The sequence below is a fragment of the Cyrtonyx montezumae genome, unplaced genomic scaffold, assembly GCF_038088225.1.
Source record: "Cyrtonyx montezumae isolate F1298 unplaced genomic scaffold, pur_monq_1.0 scaffold_32, whole genome shotgun sequence".
NCBI lineage: Eukaryota > Metazoa > Chordata > Aves > Galliformes > Odontophoridae > Cyrtonyx > Cyrtonyx montezumae.
This window is the reverse complement of record NW_027072037.1, coordinates 3,578,805-3,605,126: the sequence shown is the minus strand read 5'-3', so window position 1 is coordinate 3,605,126 and position 26,322 is coordinate 3,578,805. Positions and strand designations below refer to the sequence as shown.

Genomic DNA, 26,322 nt, shown 5'->3' with positions numbered 1-26,322 from the left:
AAAATGCCAGCAGAGAGCAGGTAGGGTGAGCACAGCCCTGCTGGGTCCACAATCCTAATGGCCTCCCTGAGGTATAGGGGAAGGCCCTGAAGATCTAGAGCTGCAGAAACAGCCACACTATGCTGGGAGGTTTGTGGCAATGAGACAGTCTTGCAGTGTATGGTGAGTAAGCCTTGCTGGAGAAGGGCTGAGGGGAAGCCCTGGGGCCATCTGTGGTCACTGCATCTAGCAATGGAGCAGGCAGAGCAAGGAAAATAAAAAGGAGAAGAGCTTCAGAGCTCATGACCTCACTACAGCACCGTCGCGTTAGCTGCGGGACAGGAAGTGTCCTAGTCACATCTTCAAGCTGCAGCTTTCAGCCCTGAGGGACTCATCCAAAGAGGAAACGAGGCACTGAAGCTAATTTATCATGTGGAGTATGACTAATTGTGGCCGAATGGAAAAACCCCTCCTCCAGAGCCACCCAGCAAACATACCTGCCTGCTCCCTGCAGCACCAAGCGTCCACCTTGACCATCAGAGAGGGGAACTGCAAGCTGAGAAGAATTGTACTGTTACAAAAAGAGCTGAGTAAGGAAGGAAGCAGCCCTGCAAATCCAGGAGAGAAGCAGGAGCCAGGGGTGGCATGTATGGGGTTTCTATAGCCTCCCCCTGAGAGACAGAAAGAGGCCTCAAACCACCCCGGGGCTGATCTGGCAAGCGCTGCAGGAATGGATAGGGCCACGGCAGGCCTCACCATGCTGGAAGCCTTGCGGGGGGTGCAGCTGAGGGCAAGTTGCCCTCTTTCATACCTTCAAGGCCGAGGCACGCAGCGCAGGAAACCGAAGTGAAGAAGTGGTGGTCGCTGCGGGGAGAAAAAGAGTGTGAGTCAGGAGGAGCAGCTCTGAGGCACATCCGCTTTCTCTAAGCACTGCCATCACCCGGACAACCGTTAACAACCATGCAGACACTCCATGCCGCCACGGGATCCACAGGGGCTCCCTCAACACGCGCGTGGAAACAGCCGCATCACCCCTCAGCCACACCGACCCCCTCAGGGTCAGAGCATTAGGATCAGCCCTAAGCCCCCAGGGTTAGGCCCGTGCCCCAAGGCTCAGGTTCAGATCCTCCCGAAACCGCCCTCCCCGAGGCACCCCAGATGACAGAGATGGAGTCAGATCGGCGCAATCCCCCTCTCGTACACACCCCGGACCGCGGATGGCAGCGGATGGCAACGGGCAGTAACGCGTCGCACCCTACCTGCCACCACCGCCATGCCTGAGAGCGGGCCGTCGCAGGCGAATGACGTCATCACTCCACGCAGTGAGAGGCGGCGGTGGGGGGCAAACAGAGCGCATGCGCGAAGGAGGTGCCAACTAACTGAGCGGGCGCGGTTATGCGGATGAACGGCGGGGGTGGAGCGAGCTGCGCATGCGCAGTACCTCCCCCCCGAGGAGGACTGACGTCAGTCCTCCGGGCGCCGCGCGGTGCACGCCGGGAAGCCGCCGCCCAAGATGGCGGCAGGATTGAAAAGTGCTCGGCGGCGTTGAGGCGGTCCGGGCTTCAACCGCCGCTCAGGGCCGCTCTGCCGCCTCACGGCTCCGCGCAGCCTCAGCTCGCCGCCTCGGGGCCGCTGCGGGGATGCCCCGGAGGGGACCGGGGCCGCCGCTGCAGCCGCCGCTCCCGGAGCCATGGAGGAGGAGGGCAAGAAAGGCAAAAAGGTGAGAGCGGGGCTGCGGCCTGGGCCGGGCCGCTCCTGCGGGCCCCGCGTGTCACCGTTCTGAGGTGAACGTGCTGCTCCAGGCACTTCGTGGCTTTACGTCTGTATTTCTTTAGCGATTCATGGCTGTGCCCCTTTCCCCGCTGCCTGGAGCCGTTTTGATGTTATTTTTGCGCCGTGTGAAGCGAACCCCGGCCACGTAGGGGGTTTTGAGGCTCGCTCTGCAGAATGGATCTTTCTTTGTGGTTCTGGTGACTTAAGCGTGGGAGAACATGCTATTTTTGGTGCTGGGGATGCTGCAGTCAGTGGAACCTCAGGAGGTGGCAGCAGAGCTTCCTGCTGGAGGCTGTGAGATGCTGGAGGAGTTGGGGATCTGTCATGGTTTTCTCTTGAGTTATATAGGGTACTTAAAGCAGAGTTAAATCTGAAAGGTTTTACTCAGTGTTCTGTCTGGAGGAGAAAATGTGCCCTCCTGGTCCTCTTAGGAGGGCTTTGTGCTGCCTGTGAGATGTGGATGGTGTGATGGGATCAGCAGCATGGGTAGGAGCAGGCATGATTTCTGCAGGTGATTCTTCCTCATTACACAATGTTTCCTTGCTCAGAAATCACTTTCTGTTCTAACAAGAACTCACTCTCAAGGCTGTAAGTGACTGCAAGGAGACTCCAGCTGCAAGCAACAAGGACGGTGCTTGGCTGCAGTGCCTCATAAGGAGCAATCCCTTCTCCAACCAGCTCTCATCTACACTGCACACCAGGCTTCTGTTATTTAGCAGAAAAGAAATGAGCTTTAAGTTCTGCATTGCAAAATGATGGTGTTTGGGCATGCATGTGTGCTACTGTGGCTGGGCAGGGAGCACTGCTGTCATCTGGAGCTGGGGAGAGCTGAGGGAGGAATTACAGGACTGGTTTGATCTGGGCAAAGGGAAGGAGAGCTTTGGGGAGGATGAAGCTCTCAGGATCTACTAGAAGGGAGCTGTATTCTTGACTACCTCGTTACAGGGGGTGAGGAGGCAGCTGGCTCCTGCAGAGATGAGGCTTCTCCAGGGTCAGCAGAACAGATTCTCACTGGGTCTGGAGATTTCTAAGGGTGGGAGTTGCAGAGCTGTAAGGGTTCAAAGGGACCTCTGCAGTTCATTCAGTCAAAATCCAGCAGTCTGTTCAACCTCATGCTATAAAAAGCATTCGAGTGGAATTTGCTCTGGTTTGGTTTGTTCCCCACTGAGAAGGGATTGGGTTCTTCTCTTTATCCTGGCTGGTGTCATCCCACAGAGCCTTCTTATGTCTGACCCACTCCTCCCAGTCTCCCCTCCCATGCCAGCTGCTTCACTCCCTTTGTCGCCTCACCACCCACTCCCTGTCCCAGCACATCCCAGTCTCATACTGGTGATGCCAAACTGGATGTGGCAGTAGGATTGCAATGCTATCAGTGATCCCAATGCATAAGCAGTGCACTAAGGCACTCTAAAAGCAGCTCAGTGCCAAAGTATGTCTCTGGTTAGCAGATGTCTGCAGAGGTCTGGCACACTGCAGCTTTGGTCCTCAGATTAGGGCAGGGCTGATGACAATTCAAGCAGCAGCAGTGGCTTCATTTCAGTGCTGTGGCACTTCTGAAGCTGGGGCATGGGCTTAAGGTGTTCTCTCAGCACTGATTTTTCCATCCCTATAATAGTTAAGCAGCCCTCAAGCATATCTCTGCAGCTTTTTTGAGCTTGGATTGCTGTCAAAGATAGTTAATTTGGCTGCGTTCATGCACTGTGCCTTTGTGGTTTTCAACCCTGGGAGCATTAGGGAAAGTTCTTCCCTATGCTTTACATACAGTGTGGATCTTCCCAGGATGCAGGTGGCTGGCCCCCAGCCTGAGGGGTTATGGGTTGAAACACAGCAACTGAGTTTCTTTAGCCCTCCTAACAAGTAGTGTTTAGGATAGCTTTGGTCAGGACTAGGAAGAAAATCCCAGTCTGGGGAGGAGCAGGCTTATACAGATGAGATCTTGGCTGAAACTGGAACTCTGGGAATCCTACAAATACTTGTGTATCAGACATCAGGATCTTTCTGACAAACCCTAGGTCTCTGGTGTCTGCTCACTTCTCTTTCTGGGGTGAATTGATCTGCTTCGTGGAGCTGCTTCGTCAGTTGCCAGGTCTGCTTGGAGAGCTGATCCGTGGCATTGAATTCTTCATGCCTTTCAATAAGGGTTTGTATTCAGGAGGTTGGCAATTCCTTCTCGTGAAGATCATTGGAAAATGTCTGCCAAAAGTGAGAGGAGCTGGTTCTTGTTAAAGTTGGATGCTGGAGTGTGAGCTGCCAGTCTTAGTATAAAAAATAAAGGGGTCTGGGATGGGAGCTGTGTTTCTCCAAAGTTTCTGATACAAGACAGGGCTGTGCTGGGCAGGGAGCTGCTGGATGGTCCCTTGCTATCCTGAGCATGCAGTGTTTGTGCTGGAAGCACTGCTCTCGTACAGCAGCATTCCTGTCTGGGAGTTGGTGGCTGTGGGGTGGCTGTTCCATGACTTCACTGTGAGATTATGCAGGCTGCTACAGTGATACTAGATCATTATTTTTTTTTAGCTCAATTGGCTTTTTTCACGCTAATGGAAGAACACATCTACTTGGGCTCTGTGTGGTTTACCCTGGGTTTGCATTTCCAGCTGCAGCAAACCATATGGAGAGCATTCCTGCAGGCTAGCTCTGTCACCAATTACTCTTCTTCCTGTTCCAAGACCACTGCAGCAGCCACCATCTGATTCCCAGCTCTTCCAAGGGCCCTGTGCAGTTTGCTGGGTGAGATGAGATGCTTTGTGAGAGCTCAGGCTTCAACTGCTTGACGCAGGCTCTCCTTGGTTGCTTTGTGCCCTGCTTCACAGAGGTGCCATGGATGCATTGCGTGGTGTGGCTCTTTGGGAGCTGCTGGACTTGACTGTTTGTTCTGCTAAACTTTATCAGCTGCAGTTGCAAACCTTGGTGCTGGCTGCATCAGCTGGAGCTTGGGAAAACTCCAAGTGCAAATCAGCATTTCCTTAATCTCGCTTGAAATCTCTGCCTGAATTCAGAAGCTCAATAGTGCGTAAATCTGGCCTCCTTCTCCCTCCAGAGGGGTGGCCCCTGGGCTGGGGACAGGCTTTGCACTTGCCAGCTGCCTTGGTCTCACGAGCCAAGCCTTGGCAGGGAAGTTGGTGTACCCACTGGACTGGATTTTCTTTTTTTGCAGCTGCCTACCTCTGAGATTTTTGCTCAGCTCACCATGGGGCTTAGCAGGCCAATCCTGTTCTTGGCTGCTTTTTTGGCCTCAGTCTGTTTGCTAGAATGGAGCAGGAGCCTCTTTTTGTGGAAGACATCAAGATCTTTGCTCATACAAGGAGCAGAGGCTGACTGAAGGTGGGCACATCTTGGCTTGAGGCTTGGAGTGGGGAAATGTGGTTTGAAAGCAGGAATTGGTGGCTAGAGAGAGTGGGAAGCTGGAGGGATGGGATGGGAGAGTGAGGCTGGCTCACTGTGTGCAGCAGGTGACTTTCTAGCACTGCTCAGGTACCTCAGATGCAATGCAGATCCCGGAAATAAGGCTACCAGAATCTCAAGATCCACAGCTTCACTGAACCAAAGGATTTTTTATGCTCCTCCAGCCCCAGCTGCTTCCTTGGCTGCATTAAGAGTCTTGGTGTGAGCTATGTGTCTGTGGTAGCTCTTGACCTTAGCATCTTCCCAGCTCTCACAGCCCCAGAAGATGGCATCAAGGTGGTGATACGAAGAAACCTGGTGTCTTCCTGGATGGAAATAGGCAGGAAGGAGCACTCAGCATTCAAACGTGCTGCTTCTGCCCTTCTCTAGCACTGCTGCAGGCTGTGCCTCACTGCTCAGCTGCAGGCAGAGCTGCCCTGTCCTTGTCCTCATTTCTACCTGTGCGTGTGGCGTGCTCAGTAAATGCTGCCTCATCCATGTCCTTCTTCCAGAGGATAAGGGCAGAACAGGCCTGTGTTTGGCCTCCTTGGTTCTGTACCAGCACTAAGGTGAACTTTCAGATTCTGACCAGCCCTGGCTCTGCTGAAGCTCTCTCACATTCCTCTTGCTGTGCAGCTTGGTGCTGGTTGAGATATGAGGAGCAGCTGTAGCTGGAGGCAGGTTCACTTAGATGTTGGTTGTAGTGCAGACCAGCTCAGCCAGGACAAGTGGCAACCTTGGGGTGCCCCAAACAGGTAGTGGGGATGAGGTGATCTGTGGAAATAGGAGCAAAATCATATTCCAGCTCTGGCAGGATGCATCCTTCTGCTCTTAGTGTGAGCAGCAGGATGGCAAATGTTTGGGAAGCAAGCCCTGCCCCAAGGAGGGTATCACTGGGCACCAGTGCTGCTCTGCTGCTGGGATGCAGGGAGGGGCACACCCTGCAGCAGTGCTTAATGCTATGCACATTTGCTCTGGGTTCATTTCCTGCGTTGGAATAGTTTTCACTGTTGTGGGTTTTGCTCTGCGCAAAATAGTGGCCACATAATTTGGTAGATTCCTGCTTTGTTGTCTGGTAAAGGCTGGCAGACAAAGCTGGAGCTTCCTGAAACTACAGAGCTCACAAATAGCTGAGGCAACAATGCCAGCTTCTGAAAATGCAGTGTGCACTCAACAAAACTTTCCATTATGGAAGTGCTGTATTCTGGTTTCCATTCCCAAGGGGGAAAAAAAAACATGAGGCATCTCTCACATCACTGCTCTTTCTTTCATAGAGCAATACCAAACACTCTAGTTTTCATCCTGTGTGCTTGTGTAACATCCATAAATTAAATTGCCATGTTTTGTCCCTCTGAAGCCTATGATTGTGTGCTGGTGAAGCCACATGATGGTGGTATGAGTTCTTGGTGAGACAGGAGACCATTGTGGGCTCAAACAGCTGCTGAATCTGCTGGGATATGATGAGGAAGCCCCCAGGTTTGCTTGGGATCCCTGGAATCACAACTACAACATGCTCTGAAGGGCCACAGAGTTTAACACTGGCTACAGAGCTGTGCTTTGGGCTGTGGAGATGCAGCACCCAGTGCTGCAGAGTGCAGAAACTGCTGTCTGCATCAGTGGATGCATTTCCTACCCACTGCCAGAGAGAAACCTGCAGCTCAGCCCACACATGATAAAAATACAGCAGGAAATGCTTGGTCCTTGGAAGGCAGGCTGCCTGGAGAGCTGCCACAAGCCCTCCAGAATCATGTTTCAGCAGGCCTTTGCTAGAAGCAAAAGTTTGCTAGTTGCTTTCTTGCACAGCTGAGAACTGTTCAGTGCTGCTGGTTGCTGCAGTTGGGTGACTTCTCCTGGTAGCTGGCAAACAGTTAGCTCTGGTGGTTGTCTGATGTGTGAAGCTGCACTGTAACTGAAGTTATGGTTGGGATGGGATGCTCTTCTTAAGAAATGAGTATTTCAAGAGCTTGCTTTGACTGAGGTGCTGCTGAGATCTGTGGGTATAAAGCAGAGTGGAAGCAATCTTCTATATGATGTCCCTGGCAGAGGTGAACAGGATAAAGCATTTGGAGCTTATCTGTGCATCCGTGTTAGTTTGTAACCATCCTTTTAGGTTTTGAGTGACATGGGACAGGATGCTTGGCAAAACTCCTTCAAAAGTCTGCTGAAGCTTTGGAGCTGCTAAATGGTATCTGCCAGAAATGAGATCCAGACCAGAAAGTGAGGGAGAGGAGCACTTGAGCTGTACTGGCAGCACAGAGAGCTTGTTACCTGCGCTACTGAGAGAAGGAAGGAGGATTGGATGCTGTGCTGTGTTTGGTAAGCAGCTCATTCCTGCGGGGTGCTCACTGAGGGAGGACAGCATGGAGCTGCTCTCCTTAAAATCACCAAGGTTGGTAGGGCTGGGTGAGACTGGAGGTCTTTTGTCTGGCACCTATAATTCCCACTAAATCATGTCCCTCAGTACCATCTAAACATTTCTTGAACACCTCCAGAGTTGGTGACTGCTCCACCTCTGTGGGCAGCCTGTTTCAGTGCCTGACCCCTCACTCAGAAGCATTTGCTAACACCCAACCTGAATCTCCTCTGCTGTGGCTTGAGGCTGTTCCCTCTCATTGTGTTGCTGCTTACATGGGAGAAGAGGCTGCTCCCCTCCTCTCAGGCAGTTGTAGAGAGCAATAAGGTCTCCCTGACCCTCCTCCACTCTAAGCAATCTCAGCCACACCTCATGAGTCTTGTGCTGCAGACCCCTCACCAGCTTTGTTGCCTTTTTTGTGGGTGTGCTCCAGGGCCTCAATGTCACCTGGTAGTGAGGGGACTAACACTGAACACAGCACTCAAGGTGTGGTGCCATCAGGACTGAGCACAGAGGAACTCAGTCCAGAGGACTACGTCAGCAGCCTTTCCTGACTCCGAGGTCAGGCTGACAGGCCTGTAGTTCCCCAGATCATCCTTAGGACCCTTCTTGTAGGTGGGACTCTCATTGGCAAGCCTCCAATCCCTTGGCACCTCACCAGTTTACCAGGAACACTGATGGAGGATGCAAGTGGCTTGGCTTATCTCCACCTCTTCTTTCTTACTGTGAAGGGAGGGAAGATAATGTATATGATTTCCTTGGTGCCCTGAGCTCAAGGCAGCCATCTCAGCAGGTGGGTCAGCCTGTGTTCAGTGCAGAGAGCTTGTGGAAACTGACAGAAGTGAGTTTTGGCAGTAAGCACAAGGAAGAAATGGGATTTATGGAAGCCAAGGGAGCTGCCAAGATAATGGCAGAAGCCAGAGTATGTGGAGCATGAAGGTCAAAGCCCAGCTGACCCATTTGCAAGCTGTGTGTAATGAGAGATCTTATTTCCCCTCTTCAATTGAATTCCTCTGGGCAGGAATATCAGTGGTAAAATGATTCTTAAATTGCTGTTTTCTCCACCCTTTGGCAGAACTTGGAGTAAATATTCCTGGTTGGCTTGTAGCAGATGTCAGAAATCAGGTGAAGCTGTGTCTGAAGCAGCCTATAGGCTTCGGCCTTGGCCAGATCGGACATGTGCTTCATTTTGCCTGGGATTCCAAAGCCTGCCCCCAGACAGTATTGCTGTACTTCCTAAAGAGAGCTGAGCAATCCTGGGTCCCTTCTGAGCATGTCCATGTGTCCTTAAGCACTGAGACCTGCTAGCGTGCTCACTCTGCTTCCTAACTTGGCTCAGCACGTGGTCATACCGAAAGCAAGGAGCTCCAGTGGAAGGTGGGTGACATCAGCCCCAGGTGCTTGAGCCAGCAGCACTTCTCTGTGCTTGTTGGGTGGCAAATCTAAGTGAGGATTGCTTGAGAGCTCAGTCAGCTGAGGTTACAAGTAGCAGCTAGGAAGCCTAGACCTTCAGAAGAGGTCTACTCAGGTGTAAGTTGACATAGTGCACACAAATTTATTTCATGCTATGAAGGGCAAGCAGGAGGCAAAGCAAACTTCAGGACTTCCCTGCCTTTGTTTTGTCTCTCCCTACTGGGTCAGTGAAATACTTCTGTGAGAAGAGGAAATAGCCACCTTTCCTGCTTTAATTTCTCCTGAGTGTCGTATGCTCTGAACCCTCTTGGAAGAGCAGCTTGAACAAGAGACAGGAAATGAGGAAAACCCCTGGAGCATGGCTGAGCTCCCATGAGGAGCTGCAGTGGTGGGATGCAGCCATCATCCCCATCAATCAACAGGCTGTGTTTCAGTGGAGCTGATGTCCCCCCCACCTTCCTCAGGGAGCAGAGAAGCAACAGAGCTCTGGGGGGCAGGAGGTAAGTGATTAAATCCACCCCTGTTCACACCCACAGTTGGCACTGAGCCCTTTCTTCCAGGTGTTCCTTTCAGGGATGCAGGGGCCCTGCTGCTAGGGCAGGTCTCATGCTTTGTTTTTTAAGGCACGCTTCCTGTGACTTCTCCTTGGGAGTGTTTTCCAGCTCCGATTACTCATGTTGCTCCTGGGTGGGAACACTCAGGATTCCACAACCTTTTCTTGCAGGAATTCACAGCTGAGGCTTTGTTGGCTCTGCAGCAGTATGTTAACATCAGCAGAGTACCTGTGTAGGGCACAGATCACCTTGTGCAGAAAAAAGGATTTGCTACCTCTGCTTCTTTGTGTACAGGTAGCCTCACGCACCCAGGATGGTTATCTGGGTGGTGCCCACTATATCAGGACAGCATGGTGGCTCACTTCATATCACCTAAAAATTGATGCTGCTTTGAGAAGAGTGCAAGAAGTGGTTAATCTCATAAGGCAGCACCCTGAAGCATTGGCAGGCTGTGCCTCCCTGGGTGTTCAGCACAGCAGAAGGATCTGCCAGCTATTAGCAGGGTGAGGAAGGACTTGGACTGTGAGATATGGATTTCCCAAGCTCTCTTGCAAGATGTTGGAGCCCCAGAGTGTCGTGACATGAATGTGGAGTGGTTGTAGTGTTTGCCTGCAGGTGAGGGCTTCTGGTGCTTACTGCTGTGAGGGATGCAGCCTGTCTGAGAGATCTAACACAGACAAGCCGGGCTGTGTGAGTTTGAATGTCCTGCAAGCAGCTTCTGGGAGGTTTTAAATAAAGCTGGAGATGCCCATGAAGCTGGAGCAGGTCTGCCCTCTACTCCCGGGATGTCACCATGGGAGATCTTCCTTTCAGGACCTGCACGGAACCAGTGTTCAGTGACAGTAGTGGCTGGTTTCCCTGATGGCTCAGCTTATGGAAAACAGCTGGCTGAGGTCTGTGTGTGCAGGGGGGGATGGCTTTTGGAAGGAGGTGATTTATGGGATTCCTTAAATAGCTCAGCAATGACTTCCTAAGTTGTGAAGCAGAATCAAATTGTGAAATGTATTCCCCCAGGGCTTTTGTGGGGCACAGCTATCTTGACTAGTGACCTGGAGAGTTTTTTTCTTCAAACAAGCTGTCTAAAATAATGACCTGTGGATGGCTGCTGAAAGAGTGGAAGCATTAATTCCTGGTCTTCAACTGTGCTGTACATCAGGAGCCTCAGGCTCCCCATGAGAAGCTCAGATCTGCAGCTGGATGCATGGCAGCCCCTGCTATTGCTCTGTGCCTGTGTGGACAACCAGGCAATGGATGTCCCATTGCAGAGTGCTCCTTCTCTTTTAGGACTCATGGAAGAGCTGGCATTGCTGGTGTTTGCTTTCAGGGAGAGGAGGGGGTGGTCTTCAGTGCCTCCAGCAATGCAGTCTGCGTACACAGAGGGAAAGAAAGGCTCAAAGCTGCAAACATACACTCTTAATGGGTGAGGTTTGGTGACTCCTCTGGGGCTCCAGCACTCTGGGATACATGCTGAAACAAACTAGAGCTTATTTCTTGCTGTCAGAAGGTTCTTCACCTGGTACTCCAGATAGCCCTCAGCCAGCACACATCTGCAGCAGTACATGGGGTCCTTAGAGTTGGAAGGGACCTTTAAAGGGCATATCATCCAACATCCCTGCAGTGAACAGGAACACCTACAGTTAGCTCAGATGCTTAGGGCAATGTGAGGTTCAGAGGTTCCCCATTAAGACCTGCACTGTTGCAGGTCTGGGTGTTTCACCTTTCCTTGCTCTGCATGCAGAGGTCAGGAACAGTTCTCTGAAAGCTGACATCCAGGATGTTCTTGTGGATGCATCCTTTCCTTCCCAATGCTTTTATCTTTGGACTTGAGGTTCTTGGTGTTCCTAAATGCTTTCTGCTCTGTGTTGAGCTTCTAGGCTGGCTGCAGTTGGAAGAGGCTACAAATTAAAACACATCGATTTGGGTTTTGGGTGGTGCTGTGTGAAGCCAGGGCTGGGTCTCAGTGATCTTACAGTGAACTCTGAGGTCGGTTTCTTCTCCCAAACAACAAGAGGAAATGGCCTCAAATTCCACCAGAGGAGGTTTGGATTGGACATCAGGAAGAATTTTTTCGTTGCAAGGGTTGTGAAACATTGGAACAAGCTGTCCAGGGAAGTGGTAGCATCTGTGTCCCTGGAGGTATTTAAAAGTTGTGTGTATGTGATGCTTAGGGACGTGGTTTGGTGGTAGGCTTGGCAGTGCCTAGCCATGGTTAGATTTGCTGACTTCTGAAATCCTTTTTCAACCTAAAGAGCTCTGTGGTTCTTAGGAAGGGCATTTTTCTTCGCATAGTACATAGTGGGAGGGTCTTAGGGTCATCATTAGCCAGATGAGGCTGAGCAGGGGTTGAGGATATGGCTGACATGGTGCCTGTGATGTTTGGCATGTGTCTGGTGGTACCAGCCCATCCAGGAGACCCACAACATGACAAGCACAGGAGGTCCCTCAGCCCCCAGCACCTTGAGCCACTGGGGAATCTGGGAAAGGATCTGAAAGTTCATCTTTTGGTTTGAATTACCATTTATCTTGTAAGCAGCTGGTGCTAATGTGGAGTAGGAGGTGATGTGATGCAGGAACTGAGGTTACCTACTGCTGAAACCAAGTCCTGTGTTAATGCCCAGCTAAAACCTGGGGAGGTGAGCCATCCTCCTGCTCCTCTTGCTTCTCACCTTTGTGTGACCCATCCTTGGGGGATGGGACAAGGATGTAACGTCCCCAGGATCTGCTCTGGAGCCAGCCAAGCTGCTGAAGTAGAAAGCCCAGTAATAGAAAATACAGTTCTGTGAGGAAATTAGTGGGCTTGCCTGTGGCCAGGCAGCTTCAGCACTTCCTAGTTCTTAGAAGTCTGCTTTTCCTGGTCTCATGAGCTTCAGTGGTTTTGCAGGAACCCTTTTGATCTCTGAGTATTGGCAGAACCCCATGGAATCTGTGGAACCACAATGCAGTAGCTCTAAAATTGTCCTCCAAGCACCCATTCTTGAGTGGCTGCGTGCAAACCTGTCTCATGGTGGTTTTTTCCCCTCCCCCCCATGTATGTTGCTGAAGGATATAGATGAAAGGTTTGCAACACACAGAGAGACGTGATGGGGAAGGCTGTATCCCACCCTGATCCTCCCAGCTTCAGTGTGTTCTGGATCCACTGAATGTGAAGGTATGGGCTGTTCATCCCTTGTCCACACAGCTTATGTTCTGCCCAGTCCCATCTGGACTTGTGAAATGGGGAAGGAGGCAGCTACGGATGAATCCAAGCCCAGGAGCTGATATTTCACAAGATCAGAGCTATGAGCTGCTCCTGCTGCACTATGGGACTATGCTGCTTTTCAGGCAAGAAGCAAGTTGACTCGGAGGCTGTGTTGGTGCCTTCAGGTGGCTGGGCACAAGGCTGCTTGCTTAGGGTCAGAGCTGCACTGAGGGAAGCTTGTGTGCTCCTGCAGTGACCCAACAGCACAGATGTGTCAGATCAGATTGACTCTGGGAGGTGAAAGCAGTGGGAGGAGGAGGAGGAGGCCTGGAGGAGTCTCTTTGGGAAGAGGAACAAGGCTGTGCTAAAAATAGCCAGGGAAAATTCTTTCCTCCTGCCTTAAAGGAAAGTCCTGTCTGTGAGGCTGGAGGCCTGGCTGGCAAGGCAGTCCCAAACATGAAAACACAGCACGGTGCCTTGTTCTGTGAGTGGTTTCTGTGTGACTGATGTGTTGGTCTCAAGCTCTTTCATTGTTTATTTTTTCTTAAGGTTGACTTGGGCACTAGCTGTCTGTGTTCAAAGGAACCGTGTTTCTGCATTACTTAAATTTATCGTGCTCTTGTTTGAAGCAGCAGCTTTGAAACTGAATATGGTGTTTCTGGATGAGCTAAGAATCTTAATTATTTTTTTCCCCCTAATTCTGATACTACTTGGTGTGCTGGTGGTGCTGCAGCTGATCCAGTCTCTCTCCCAGCCCTCTCAGCCCAAGGAGATGACAGCAGGTTGCCTGGAGCCCAGCAGAAATGGCTGAGCAAGGTGATGAGATCTCCAGAGACTTCAGGTGGGATTTATGGTGATCAGGAGGGACTGGGTGACAAATGGAGCTGGGAAACAGCTGTGTCAGCCAGCAGCAAGATCTCCTCCTTGTGCTGGAGAAGCTGCGTGAAGCAGAGATGCAAAGCCCAGCGTCACTGCCTCCATTATTCCTGAATTTTTCTTCCTCAGCTCAGTCTTCCTATGGGGAAGCCAAGGTTTGGCATCTGATGTTAGCTGCAGAAAGGCTCTGAGGGATTCCCTACCTGGAGATGGCTGCACCTCAGGCTTGCAGAACAAAACAAGTCCATTAGGGCTTCCTCCCCTCAACAGGCTGAGGAATAGGAAGCAATTTGGAAATAAAGCTTTATTTGGCACTCAGCATCAGGATGTACCTGGGGCTTTGTTCGTGGAGGAGCTTAAGGTTTGTGTTGACTTGTCATGGGACTATACCAGCAAGCACAAAGCTCTGGAGAATGGGGCTGTTGGCTGCTTTTCCCCAGCTTCTGCAGGGAATGAGCCCCAACCCCATGTCCTGGTGGCACTCTCATTGCTGTGCTCCTCTGTGCAGCAAGTAGAGGGCTTCACATACATATTTACCCTTTCTTTTGGCACTTGCAGGATTGCTCTGAGGTTCCTGAGTTACCAGTAGTCTGTAAATAGGCTGCTGTGTTCTTTCTTTTATTATTATTTTCTGTTATTATTACAGTCTCTTCCAGTGCCTTTGTGTCACTCCCATCCTCACTGCTGTGGCTCTTTGTTCCTTTCTGAGCATCGAGTAACCAAGAGCCCCTTTGGGTTTGGCTTGGTTTGCATGCTCTGCTGTTGCCTTATCACATTTTTTTTTTGGCCTGACCAGAGTGTTCCCTGACCCCATTGCTGGTTTTGGGACTGGTTTCTGAGCTGCTCAGGACTGCTGCCCAGCCTGGTGTGCTGTCAGCTCCCTTAATCCCAGTGCAGATGTGCTGTGGGAGAATTAGCTGTACCAGTCTGCACTGGAGATAATCCACTCAAGTGGATTAAGAAGCTGTTTCTGCTCTTAATAGGAGGGATGCTTTTTCTCCTTTGTGTTCAACTCAAAAAGCTGAATGTACTTAAAGGGACTGCTCAAAGCCTCAGTGAGTTTTGGATGGAAACAAAGAGCCAAGCTGAGCCCTGGGTGGAAGCAGCCCCAGTCTCTGTACTGGTGGTCATCAAGCACTCTGCTACAACCACCTTCATCCCCAGCCCAGTGCCCTGGGCACCACTGAGCAGAGCCTGGCTCTGTCCTCAATCCCTGCAGGTGCTTATGGCTGTGGGTGGGATATCCTGAGCCTCCTTTTCTCCAGTACTGGGCACAAACTGGAGTCCCCCCCATCAGGAAGCATCCCTGTGCTGTGCAGGTGCCAGAGCACTGCACAGGGACCCAAAGGCTGTGAGGTCTTCCCCCTTGGAGGTCTTCTGTCCCACCTGGTTGTGGGGCTGGACACCCTGCACTGGGTGACCCTGCTGGGGCAGGACAGGACCAGAGGGGCCTCCAGCCTGTCATGCCACATTTCTGTGTGCAGCATCAGGAATTATAACTTCAAGGGGGCACAGCTGTGCTTGCCAAGAAGCTGAGTTGTTCAGTGCCCACCAGTGAGCACTTCCTAAGTTTGTGTGCCTGACCCTAATTCTCTGATGGACTTCTGAGTCCCACCAACATGAACATGCCAATGGGCAACCCAATAAAGCATGGGACACCCTGAACCCATGAGTTCTTTTATCCCAAATGTCTTATTCTGGTTGCATCTCGCAAGAGCCAAGGCAAACTCTTCCACCTGGTCCCTGCAAGATCCCATGGGACTTGGGGTTGCTCTGCAAAGTGCTGGTATCCCCCATTCCTCAGTTTTCCAGTTGGCCAAGAGTATGTGGCTGTACATTGAGTAAACTGAGCTCAGCTGTGCCTTTGGCATTGCAATTTGGGGTGGAACAGGGATGAAAGCAAGCTGACTTTGATGGCTTCAATTTTAAGGAGAGCTAAGGAAGGCATCCCCACCCAGCCTTCCAACCTATGCTCTCCTTGGGGAGATCACCCAGGTTGGCTCCTTAATTGTTGCTCTCTCTGCTAAGTTAGTGACTTGTTTTCATTAGTCCTCTGAGCCCTGCTCATGGCCAGGCTCACCCCACACTCCTCTCTGTCCTAACATGCTCTCTGGGGGCAGCTCATAACCTCATTTTCAAGGAGCCAGCAGTCTTCTTTTATTGCAAATGTGAGGGCTGGAAATGCACAGCCTGAAAAAGCAGCACAGCTCTCGGGCTCACAGATGGAGACAGAGCTCAGAGCACAAAGTTGTATCTAAACAGGCAAAGTTTGAGAGCATCACCCTCCTGACACACAAAGCCTCTTTCCTTCCACAGGTGTGGGAGTGTGGGTGGTGGGACAGTCAGCATCGGCCCCATAAGCAGCACAGTTCTACCCTGCAAACCAGCTGAGCCCCCCACAGATGTGCACATGTGTCCCCTTCACCACTTCTCCTTTTTTTCCCCCATTTTTAAAGCTTGCTTTCACCCACGACAGCATGTTTTGGCTGTTGCAGCGTGTGACAGGAGGAAGCTGTGGTTATCACGCTTCCGGGACACGAACTGCCAGGCGAATGAGCACGCACAGATCTGCTGGTGCTTCAGCACAGAGCACAGGGCTTGGGGTCCCTAGGACCACTGGGGCATCCCATCCCAGCAAGGACAAGCTTTTGGGAACCAGCAGCCCCTCCGGAGCCAGGCACTCCATGGAGAGCGAGGTAGGTGCTGAGTCAGTGGCTCCGAGACGCTGCGTTGGGCCACACTCCATCACGCCTCCAAGCTTGGACAGCAACATCCGAGCTGTGTCTTGCTTTGTGGAGGAGTTGGAGCTCCTGTGGGGCTTGGCATCTTCCCTGTGCAGGCTGGGTGATGGGAACTCCTGTTTTGCTGTGATATTTTGGGTTGGATCCGTGCGCTCAGCGTGTGTCGGGTGGTGCAGTCCCAGTGCTGGAGGCAGGTTTCGCCGTCACTCTGCCTTTGTTTTTTAAGTGTTCTTGTTGTGATGAGGTCCTTACAGGATGGCAGCTGAGCTTGGGGTTGGATGCCCTCATATTGAGCTCTTCTTGTGTGGTCTGGGGTTTCTTTCCATGGTCTTACCCCAGCAAGAGGGCTGAGGAAACTCATTGCTGCCTATTGGGCTCCAGTAGCCAAGCCCCATCTCTCCCCTTCGCGTGGGAGCTTCTTGCTTTGGGATTTCTTCTGCCCACTTTTGTAGCATGGGAGGATGGCTTTCCTTGCTCAGAGCCTGATGTAGCTGTGGTGCTGTGTTATCTGCAGGCACAGCTGCAGCACCAGGCGAGGCACAGTACCATCATGCTGTCTGCAGTCCCGTTTGCCCTACTAACTCCTCTATTTTTGTCTCCCTGGCACGCCCTGCTCAAAGGGAAGTGTGGCAGGGCTGGGCTGTCCCTGAGGTCCTTGCAGTTCAGCCTGGTAAATACCCTCCTCAACCAGGAGCTTTCCTCTGCTCCTAGCAGTATGGCTTCAAGTTGTTTAGGTCTCACTTTGATCCCACTTGCTCCTGTAGAGCTCTAGTGCTTGTCTGAACTTAGAAAAATAGCTCAGTGAGACCATGCTGTGGGTTTTGACAAAGGCTCTGCAGCAGTTCTTCATGGTGCTTTGCTCTTTCGGCTCTCACAGTGGGCTGTTGCTCTCTCGGGTTGCACAAAGTTTGCTGTTTCTGAGCAGTTTAAGCTCTCTTTATGTTTGATAAACTTGCCTTTAAAGCATCTCTTCCATCTCCTGGCCCCGCTGCCTCCCAGGTTTATAGGATTTCCCTGCACAGAGCATTCCTATGCACTGCGAAGGATGGTGGCAATGCTCCCTCTATGGGAAGCCATGCAACATGCTGGGTGAGCAGCAGCTCTGAGATGCCAGCTCTTGGCTGCAAATCTTTTCCACCTCTTCCAAAAAGACCTCTGAATGGTTTGGGACCGCAGAGGCTGGTGGCTGGGGGTCTGTCCTCATGCTTCTGGGTGTTCTCCTGCCCCTGCAGTGTGTTCAGACTTAATCTGGAGGATCTTGCAGGATCTGGAGGGGCTCACATGAGGACAGGGTGAGCTCCTGAGACCCAGACATTGCTTACAGAGTCTGCCAGCACCTCTGACTTTGCTCTCGTCCTGGATCTGAGCCTGCTCCAGCATCTCATTTATGCTACCTCTTTGCACAAACACCTCATAAGCATTGCCCAAGTGACACTTGACATGGAGATGGATGGAAAGCGAGCAGCACTGAATCCCAGTGCCGTCGGATGAGTTGTTTGCTTGTGTGCTGATGCTGGCCACCAGAAGATAATACATATTTGTAGCTCTAAAACATAACCCTGTCCATCTCCAGGCTGGTTTGGGTTCATACAGCAGTGTGAGCAGAAATGCACTGGTAATTCTGTTTCTGAGAGCTGCAGAGCTGCTGTGCCTGCTGTCCCTTTCCCAACATCAGTGCCATGCAGTGTCAGAAGGGTTTGGGAACCCATGGCACAGCCCAGCTGCTCATTTGCTGTCCTTCGGTGCAGGAACCCTTCACCCTAACACTCTGCTATCACCGTGTCTCCCTGCAGCCTGGAATTGTGTCCCCTTTCAAGCGAGTCTTCCTGAAGGGTGAAAAAGGACGAGATAAAAAGGCCCAGGAGAAGGTTACGGAGAGGCGACCCCTCCATACCGTCGTGGTGTCGCTGCCTGACCGTGTTGAGCCAGACATCCTGCTGAACGACTACATCGAGAAGGAAGTAAAGGTACTCTCTACCTCCCTGGTGCTGGGGCTCCCCTCTTGCAGACCCTGAGCTTGCCTGTATGTCCCCTTGCACAGGCACGGCTCTTTCACTTTCTTTTTCCTCTCGTGATGCTGCAGCTTCTGCCTTTTGGGAGATGCAGAACCTCAGCGCACTGCACGTTGCCTTCCTCTGGTCTTGGGGTGGCTTTCTCACTGCTGAAGTGGCCTTTTTTCCTTCCTGGCCTTGGGCTGATGGCATCTGCTTTTTAGCTCCTGTGAAATATTTGGTGTTGCAGCCCACAGACAAAATGCTCCCTCTGATCTCAGGGGTCAAACTCAAAGGAAATGAACACTTGCTGCAAAGTGCAGGGGCAGAAGGGATAGAGAGCTCCCTGCAGCTACAGGAAGGAGTGGGTCCCTGTAGGTATATAACATGAAGATTATTTAAAAGCACAAGGGATCTTCCATGTTGTGTGGGTGCTATGTAGCAGCTTGTCTAGGGGCTGTATACCTGGGATGTGGCAGTGTCCTTTGCACTCACCTGGTGGTGTCTTCCTTCCTAGGGTGCTGGAGGCTCGTTCGGTGTTTGTGTGTGTGTGTGAGATATGATGACATTTGGTTTCTTCTTTTCCAGTATTTAGGCCAACTCACATCTGTCCCAGGGTACCTGAATCCTTCCAGCCGCACTGAAATTCTGCATCTGATAGATAACGCCAAGGTGAGTGCTCAGCCCTGCAGAAGGCTGCTAATGAGCTGCTCTAATTCCTGTCATTATCAGCTCAAACTCATGCACACAGTGTGATTATCAGGCCTGTGGGGCTTCCCAGGGGGTGCGTCCCAGTCTGACTGAGGTCCTCTTTCCCTGTGTTACAAGTGTGGGAGGCATTGCACAAAAATTTGCAACCACAGACTGCTGGAGCTGGGAAAGGAAGTGTGGGATTCAGGCAGAATTGTGGGGTAACTGGGGAAAGAAGGGGTATCTCCCTCCTCCAGGTTTTAGGAAGGTTTTAGGATCTGGAATAGCTTTGTGTGGAGCCAGCTTCATCTGGGATTATGGACCTTGCTGGTCAGAGCTGATTTTGCAGCCACTTCTTTGTCTTCAAGCATTGGCAGAAGGCTATGGGATTTTACCTCTAGTGGGAAGGCCCAGCAAACAAGTCCTGTAGATAGATGGGGGGAAGGTTGGAGGACCTCCATCCAGTTGTAGGACGGTCACCAAAGGAAAACAATCCAGTTTTTTAATGGAAATGCATTTGTTGCAGAGAGCACATCAGCTTCCAGGGCAGCTGACCCAAGAGCACGATGCCGTGATCAGTCTGTCTGCTTACAACATCAAGCTGGTGTGGAGGGATGGAGAAGATCTCATCCTCAGGGTCCCCATCCACGACATCGCTTCTGTGTCGTACATTCGAGATGACTCTGCTCATTTGGTTGTGCTGAAAACAGGTAGACTGGGGCTGACACGGGCAGCTAGATGTTGGTTGTAGGGTTGTGGGAGTGAGAAAAGAAGCCCTGCTCTCATTGACTGTGAGTCTGGGAAGTAGTTCTGGGAACCTGAAGGGCAGGAGAGCAGTACTTGTTGTGGGTCTTGTAATCATGGAATCACTGAATGTCCTGAGTTGAAAGGGACCCACAAGCATCACTGAAGCCAACTCTTGGCTCCGCACAGTGCCACCTAAAAACCAAACCCTGTGTCTGAGAGTGGCATCCAGATGCTCCTTGAGCTCCAGCAGCTTGGGGCTGCGACCAGTGCCCTGGGGATCCTGTTCCCTGCCCATCACTCTGGTGCAGAACATTTTCCTAATGGGAATTTGTCCCCAGCAGCTCTGTCTTCGTTAAACGTGCGTGGTTTGGGGTTGAAGTGTTTGGGGAAGGCTGAGCTACTTAAAAGATGTAATGACAGAGACTTACTGGATTACAAACCCTGTGACAGCGCAGGGCAGTCTAGAGAAGGAATGAATAACTGACTTACAAGGCTATAATTTCACTGATGGGTTCCTGAGGCTGTCTGAGCCATGAGAATGAAGCCAGCGATTTATGGAGTTGTCAGGAACCTGCTCTAAATTAAAGGTTCTTCATTCAAATGCTTTGAACACATGCGTCTCTATCTCTCAGACAGAGCTCCTGCAGGCTTTCTCCTCTGGGGTGTTTTCTGCTGGCTGTGGGATCCCATACTCTCCTGTTCTGTGGGCTTTGCTGTCCCTTCAGGGTTAGAGAACAGGCTGGTGTGCAGAACCTCCCTAAAGCTTTGCTGTAATTTGTGCTTTCACCACGTTGAAACCTCTGTGCACAGCCCAAGCCCACAGAGGAGTAATACCACGTCACCATGTCAGCCTGATGGGACCACTTCTCTGCTGGGCAGGTGCAAAAGCAGCTCCGTGCACGCTGGCCGTGAGCTGCTCAGAAGACAGCTTAGCTTGCAAGGACTGTTTGCTTACTGCCTTGGCCTTTCTGTGATGAATTCTCTGTTTCTCAGCTCAGGACCCTGGGATCTCCCCAAGCCAGAGTCTCAGTGCTGAGAGCTCCAAAGCCCTCACCTCGGGCTCGCTGTCAGAGAGTGGTGTGGTACCTGTGGAAGCTTGCTGCTTGGTGGTGCTGGCTACAGAGAACAAAGTAAGGCCCAAACTACTCAGTTCACACTGTTCTGTGCTGTAGTTGTCTCCAGAGTCGCTCTGGAATTGCACTGGGAATGGGATTGCAGACATAGATGCTATCAGGTGATGCTTTTCCTTTGTTTGAGGTGCCTGCTGCCCAGAGCTTTCTCTGGTAGCAGGAAATGTATGAAAGCAACTGAATTTATCCCACAATAGGATTTGCTAGCTGGGGCATTTTCATGGTGCTGACCTGGAAATTTGTTTTATCCAGCATCCAAACCCAGAGATTTTGATCTTGGCCTCTGTGCTTTTCCAGCAGAAACCCTTTGCTTTGAGGGTGGGGTTTCGCACTCCTTTTCAGCTGCATTTTCTCCACTGTTCCCTGGGGTGACTGCACCTATTTGGGATGTAGGTCATGTAGACACAGTCCCAGGCAGCAGGAGAATAGGACAGGGCGTCAACATGAGATGTGGGTATTATCTAATAGCTGTGAGCTGATTGTTCAGGTGATGGAGCTTCTGATCACCTACTGCTTCAGAATGCTTGGTGGAAAAGAGCTGGGGTGCTTGCCTGGCATTGTGGAAGGGTGATGAGAAGTCGTATACGTCTAGCACCAAGGCAAAGCTCCTGGGATGTTGTAGGAGCTAAGAGAGAGGCCACTGCATTATCTCAGCACCACGTCTTTGCTCCCTCCTCAGGTGACTGCGGAGGAGCTGTGCTCACTTCTCAGCCAAGTCTTCCAGATTGTTTACACTGAGTCCACAATAGACTTCTTAGATAGAGCAATATTTGATGGTGCGTCCACGCCAACGCGGCACATGTCCCTGCACAGTGGTAAGTCCCTTCCCTCTGCTTGACAGTTTCTGCCCCCTCTGCAAGTCATTCCCATCCTCACCAGTGTCTGTTGCCTCTCTTCAAGCAGCCAGCCTGGTGCTTCCCCTCCTCCAGGGTCACCTCTGTATTGAGAATCAGTCCCTTGCTTTAATTGTTTAGGGGATAGAGGGGCACAAGGGCTGTCTCCTGCCTGGAGATGTCTCCAGGCTATATGAAGCCAGAGGACATCAGCCTTAGTGTGTCCTTTTCCCTCATATCCTTTGCATCTCCATTCATGTTGGGTGGAGGTAGTTAATAAAGCTGTGCCTTGTCCCACTGCATCTCTGCTGGGTCTGCCTGTAACCAGCCTGGCACAGCACCGTTCCCCTCCAGCGCCGTCTGTACCCCCCCATCACAAATCAGTGTGTAGGGCAGGGGCTGGGAAAAGCACTGAGCTTCTGCCTCACAAGCACCACCACATCACGAATGTCTCCCTTGCAGATGACTCTTCTACAAAAGTGGATGTTAAAGAATCATACGAAACAGAAGCAAGCACTGTGTAAGTGGAAAGTGAAACGTGATATCAGCGTGATATAGCTTGGCCCCGGGGGCACTGCCTCATTTATGCAGCCCTGCTGTCTGCCAGGTTTAAGCCCAAAAGCAGGAAGTGCTGGAGTCTGCATGTTGGAAAGCTTCTGATCAGCCTGGCTGGGACATCTGATAGCATTTTTGCTGTCTGCATGCAGGACTGTGGTCCTGCTTCCTCAGCATCCTCAGCCACGTTCTGTTCTGTCTGGGGAAGGTCACGTGTGCAGAGCAGGGCTGTGACTTTCATAGAGCTGTTCTGTCATGTTTCTTCCTCCTGAATCAGTGACCACTGAAAATGGCAGCAGCGTTTGTGGGCTGAAAACCAGTTGCAGATTTGAGAATTTCAAACTTAACACCAGCATGAGGTGTCTGGGGACCTCTTTTCCCATTGGTCTGAACTGAGAAAGCAGTTGGAGGGGATTTCTTCCCCTGTAGGGCTTTGTATTCAGCAAATGACAAAACTAATACAGTCAAGCCCCTCCGTGCTGTGCAGGACCACTTCCCCCGGCCTTCCCCATGCTGTGCTCAGCAGGAGGTGCCCCGGGAGCTCTGGTTAGCTCACAAGCCCTTTGTGTTTCAGTTCCTTTCCAGAAACCTTGGATGCAGGTGACAACTCCCCCTCTTCCTTCTTGACACAACAGTCTCCACACATCAAAACCATCAGTGAGAGCGAGCTGAGCACCACAGCCACGGAGCTGCTCCAGGACTACATGATGACGGTAGGGTGCACTCGAGGCAGCATCTGCCCATGGGGAAGGGTGGGAAGGTTTTCTTCCCTATTGGTGCTCGTGGGAACACATTTGTGCCCTTGGCATCGTCTGAGCTCCTCCCTGTTGGCTCCAGCATTGTCTGGGCCCTGCAGGTGATGTGATTCTGTTGTGCAAAACATGAGTCTGTGGCAGTGTAGGAACACATCACCCTTCAGGAAACTCCTGCCTGGAGGTCAGAGCAGGCTGTCATCATGCTGATGCTGAAGCATCTACGCCCTGCTGTCCACTCTCACTGTGGTGGGACACACACAGCCGTCCATCACTTTATGAGCTGCACTTCTTCATTGTGCTCTCAGCTTTTCCCAGTTAAAAAGCTGGACAGCTGGCAGCTCAGAGCAGTCTGCACCAGCCCATCCTGCTGGGTTCATCACTGCAGCTCAGTGGCTCTTGTCAAAATAGAAGCAAACCCCATTCCCAGGCTTCCCACGATCTCTTCTCCCTCCCATCTCATCAGAGCTGAAAGAGTGCTCCAAACCAATCAGCACCATTGGTGGTGTGCTTATGTCCTCAGCTACGAACGAAGCTCTCTTCCCAAGAGATCCAGCAGTTTGCAATGCTCCTGCACGAATATCGCAACGGAGCTTCGATACACGAGTTCTGCATCAACCTGAAGCAGCTCTATGGGGACAGTAGGAAGTTCCTGCTCTTGGGTGAGTGTCTTCCCTTTGTGCCTGGCTTTGCTCGTGTCTGCTGCTCGTTGTCTTCTGGGTTCCAGATGAGCTCGTTGGCTCCTGGAGCACCTTGGCTCGGTAGCTCTCAGTGTCCCTTCCAGACATGGAGGGATGGTGTGCACCAAGCACAGTGCCAGCAGACACACACTGACACTGGGAAGCGAGCACGACCATTTCCTTTCCCTTTACCAAAAGGAGGCCAGCTGCCTCAGAGGATCTCAAAGTCCCTTGACTCAAGCTCCCTGCTTTGACTTTGGCTCTAATAATCTGAAACAGCATTAATAGCAGAGAGAGAAGGAACCACAGGGCCCTGCCCCAGCTCTCACACGCAGACCTCTGGTGCTGCTGCACACAGTGCCTTTTTTGGGGGGCTCTTATTTAGATGGAGAGCTGCTGAAAGCAGTCAGAGTGACTCAACAGCACAGGGAGGGGGCAGCTTGGCCTCTGCTCCCTTTGTGCTGGGCACGCCGAAGCGCAGTCAGGCGCCTGCACCAGCACAAAAGCATTTTCTTTCATCCGTGTGCACACAGCCTGCTTGCTTTTCATGTCACCATCACTGCAGGGAGGCTGATTTTGTATTGACCACGCTGCTGAAATCTTGGCTTTCCTGCAAGGAATCATAGAACAACTTGGGTTGGAGGGGACCTCGATGATCATAGAGCTCTAACACTCCCCCACAGTTTCCTTGGTCTGGAGGGATTGCTGTGGCCCTAAAGGTGGGGTTGGGAGGAGGTGGATGGTCAGCACACTCAGAAGCTGCCTGGGACAGAGCTGTGTTGGCTGCTGTAGTGCAGCCAGTCTCTCTCTAACCCCATGGGTTGGTCCATGTGCTGGTGACAGTGCCCTGTGTGTGACACTGGCCCACAGCAGGGTGCAGAGCTGGGGACAGATGGCCCCCAAGCTCTTCATATGCTCTCTGTCGGGGGACTTAATCGCGTGCTGATGCTGTTATGCTAACAAGATGAGCAAAGCCCAGCAATATGGCTCAGCAGTGAAGTCACAGACAATCCTTTTGAGCTCGGAAATCCCACTTCAGCCCCTTCAGGAATTGTCCTTGGCCCATACACCTCTGCCTTTCTTAGGGCTGTCATCGTGACACGCAGCTGCAAGGTGGGAACACCCCAAACGAGCCTGAACCCCAAAACGAGCTCCTCCAGCAAACCCTACCTGCGCACAGCGCCTCAGCTCATCTTTTCCTCCTTGTGTTTTCTTCCCCGGGAAAGGCCTGCGGCCCTTCATTCCCGAGAAGGACAGCCAGCACTTCGAGAACTTCCTGGAAACCATCGGGGTGAAGGACGGCCGCGGCATCATCACAGACAGCTTTGGGAGGTACAGGCGGACGCTGAGCACCACCTCCAACTCCACCACCAATGGCAACGGTGCAGCTGGCAGCTCGGACGACCAGTCCGTGCCCTCGGAGGAGGACGAGTGGGACCGCATGATCTCACACATCAGCAGTGACATCGAGGCGCTGGGCTGCAGCATGGACCGCGACTCCTCCTGAGCCGAGCCGGCAGAGCCCGCTGTGCTAAGAGGTTTTCAGGGCTGGAGTTACTCTCCCAACGCCCTCTTACTGTGAAGGTGTGCGTTGCCACAGGCGTGCTGCAAAGGAGGAGCTGTGCAGGAGCCCGTCCTCCGGCCTTCCCTGGTTCCTTCACCACGCAGGGAGCGAGGTTGGGAGAGCCCTGCGTGGAGACAGGTCGCCTACAGCCCTCTTCCCTCCCTGGTTTACAGTTTTGCACATGGTGTCCTTCTTGTAACTGCTCTCCTCCTCCTCCCCTCTTTCAAATGAAGTTTACCACAATGTGAATTATTTAAGCCTAGCCCTTGGCACAGCATCTCGCACCCAGACCTGCAGCTCGCTCCCAAATCTTGTGCTTTTGCTTTTGTCCTGCAGGGAGCCTGGATTTCAAACCCCATCCACCCTCTCCTTGCCTTTGCTGCAGCAGTGGCAGGATGGAGGCAGCACCTGACCCACGTTGGCAGTGGTGGGAGGTGGCACAAAGCCTCTCTGGTGGCTCCTGTGGTCCCCAAGGACATTGTCACACACCCAAGGAGGTGAGAGCTGCTTCTGGACAAACACAGTGGGGTCTCCAGCACACAGTGTACATATTGTATATATTTTACATGTGGTTATAAATACACACTTATTTTTTTAATCTGTATCCCTTGCCCAGGAAGCAATCCTGCTTGAAGGAAGGTGCTGGCAGAATCCCCGGGCACACAGCTCTGCTTGCTGGGTGCACAGGAGCTAGGAGCAACCACACTCAGTGCAGAAACACAAGCAGCAGGAAGAGAGCACAGCTGTGGGCAGGCTGTGCTGGGGAGGAAGCAGAGCTGGAGTTCCCCTTCCTTCCCCCACTTCTGTGGGTATGAGGGGAAGCCCAGGCTGCAGCCCCTTTAGGAAAGGTGTGCCCGTTTTGTTTCATCCTCAGGAGTGCTGCTGTGCACTCAGCATTGCACCCCGTGGAGCCCAAAGCAGCTCCAGCACACCCCAGTAAAAGTGCTGGGATGGAAGAAGGACCAAATGCAGCGAGGAGGAGGAGGGAAGAAGAGGAGGAGGGTGCATAGCACAGGGACACGGAGGTATCCCCATGCCCTTGCCTGGAGCTGGCTGGCCTCCGCAGCACCCGAGCCCAGACACTTGCTCAGCACTTTGCAGGGGAATCCATCCCCTCCAGCACATTCCTCTG

General features: G+C 52.0%; 1 protein-coding gene, 1 long non-coding RNA gene and 1 other non-coding gene across 4 annotated transcripts; 1 reads left to right on the top strand and 2 right to left on the bottom strand.

Annotated features, from left to right (window-relative positions):
• Positions 1-143: 143 nt before the first annotated feature.
• On the bottom strand, positions 144-906 carry LOC136053985 (uncharacterized). The gene is made up of 3 exons (XR_010622698.1): positions 791-906; positions 477-535; positions 144-225 (listed from the first exon to the last, which is right to left on the bottom strand). It is a non-coding gene; the product is annotated as an uncharacterized LOC136053985 (long non-coding RNA).
• On the bottom strand, positions 623-754 carry LOC136053994 (small nucleolar RNA SNORA9). Its single transcript, XR_010622703.1, has one exon. It is a non-coding gene; the product is annotated as a small nucleolar RNA SNORA9 (small nucleolar RNA).
• A 577-nt stretch (positions 907-1,483) lies between the features above and the next one.
• Positions 1,484-25,174, top strand: CCM2 (CCM2 scaffold protein). 2 transcript variants are annotated; one of them, XM_065744987.1, is made up of 10 exons: positions 1,484-1,699; positions 18,042-18,215; positions 18,828-18,911; positions 19,456-19,639; positions 20,670-20,806; positions 21,486-21,621; positions 22,102-22,159; positions 22,769-22,907; positions 23,470-23,608; positions 24,853-25,174. In XM_065744987.1, exons 1-10 carry the CDS (start codon positions 1,670-1,672, stop codon positions 25,131-25,133), a joined length of 1,362 nt encoding a protein of 453 aa, XP_065601059.1. In that variant the 5' UTR covers positions 1,484-1,669; the 3' UTR covers positions 25,134-25,174. The 2 variants fall into 2 exon arrangements, with proteins under 2 accessions (XP_065601059.1, XP_065601058.1); XM_065744986.1 differs by lacking the exon at positions 1,484-1,699 and adding an exon at positions 16,043-16,203.
• Positions 25,175-26,322: the final 1,148 nt, after the last annotated feature.

Coding starts and splice junctions, on each gene's coding strand:
- CCM2 (XM_065744986.1), top strand. CDS start 16,060: ATGAGCACGCACAGATCTGCTGGTGCTTCAGCACAGAGCACAGGGCTT. Junction 21,622..22,101: donor GCACATGTCCCTGCACAGTG/GTAAGTCCCTTC, acceptor TCTCCCTTGCAG/ATGACTCTTCTACAAAAGTG. Junction 22,908..23,469: donor TCCAGGACTACATGATGACG/GTAGGGTGCACT, acceptor TTATGTCCTCAG/CTACGAACGAAGCTCTCTTC.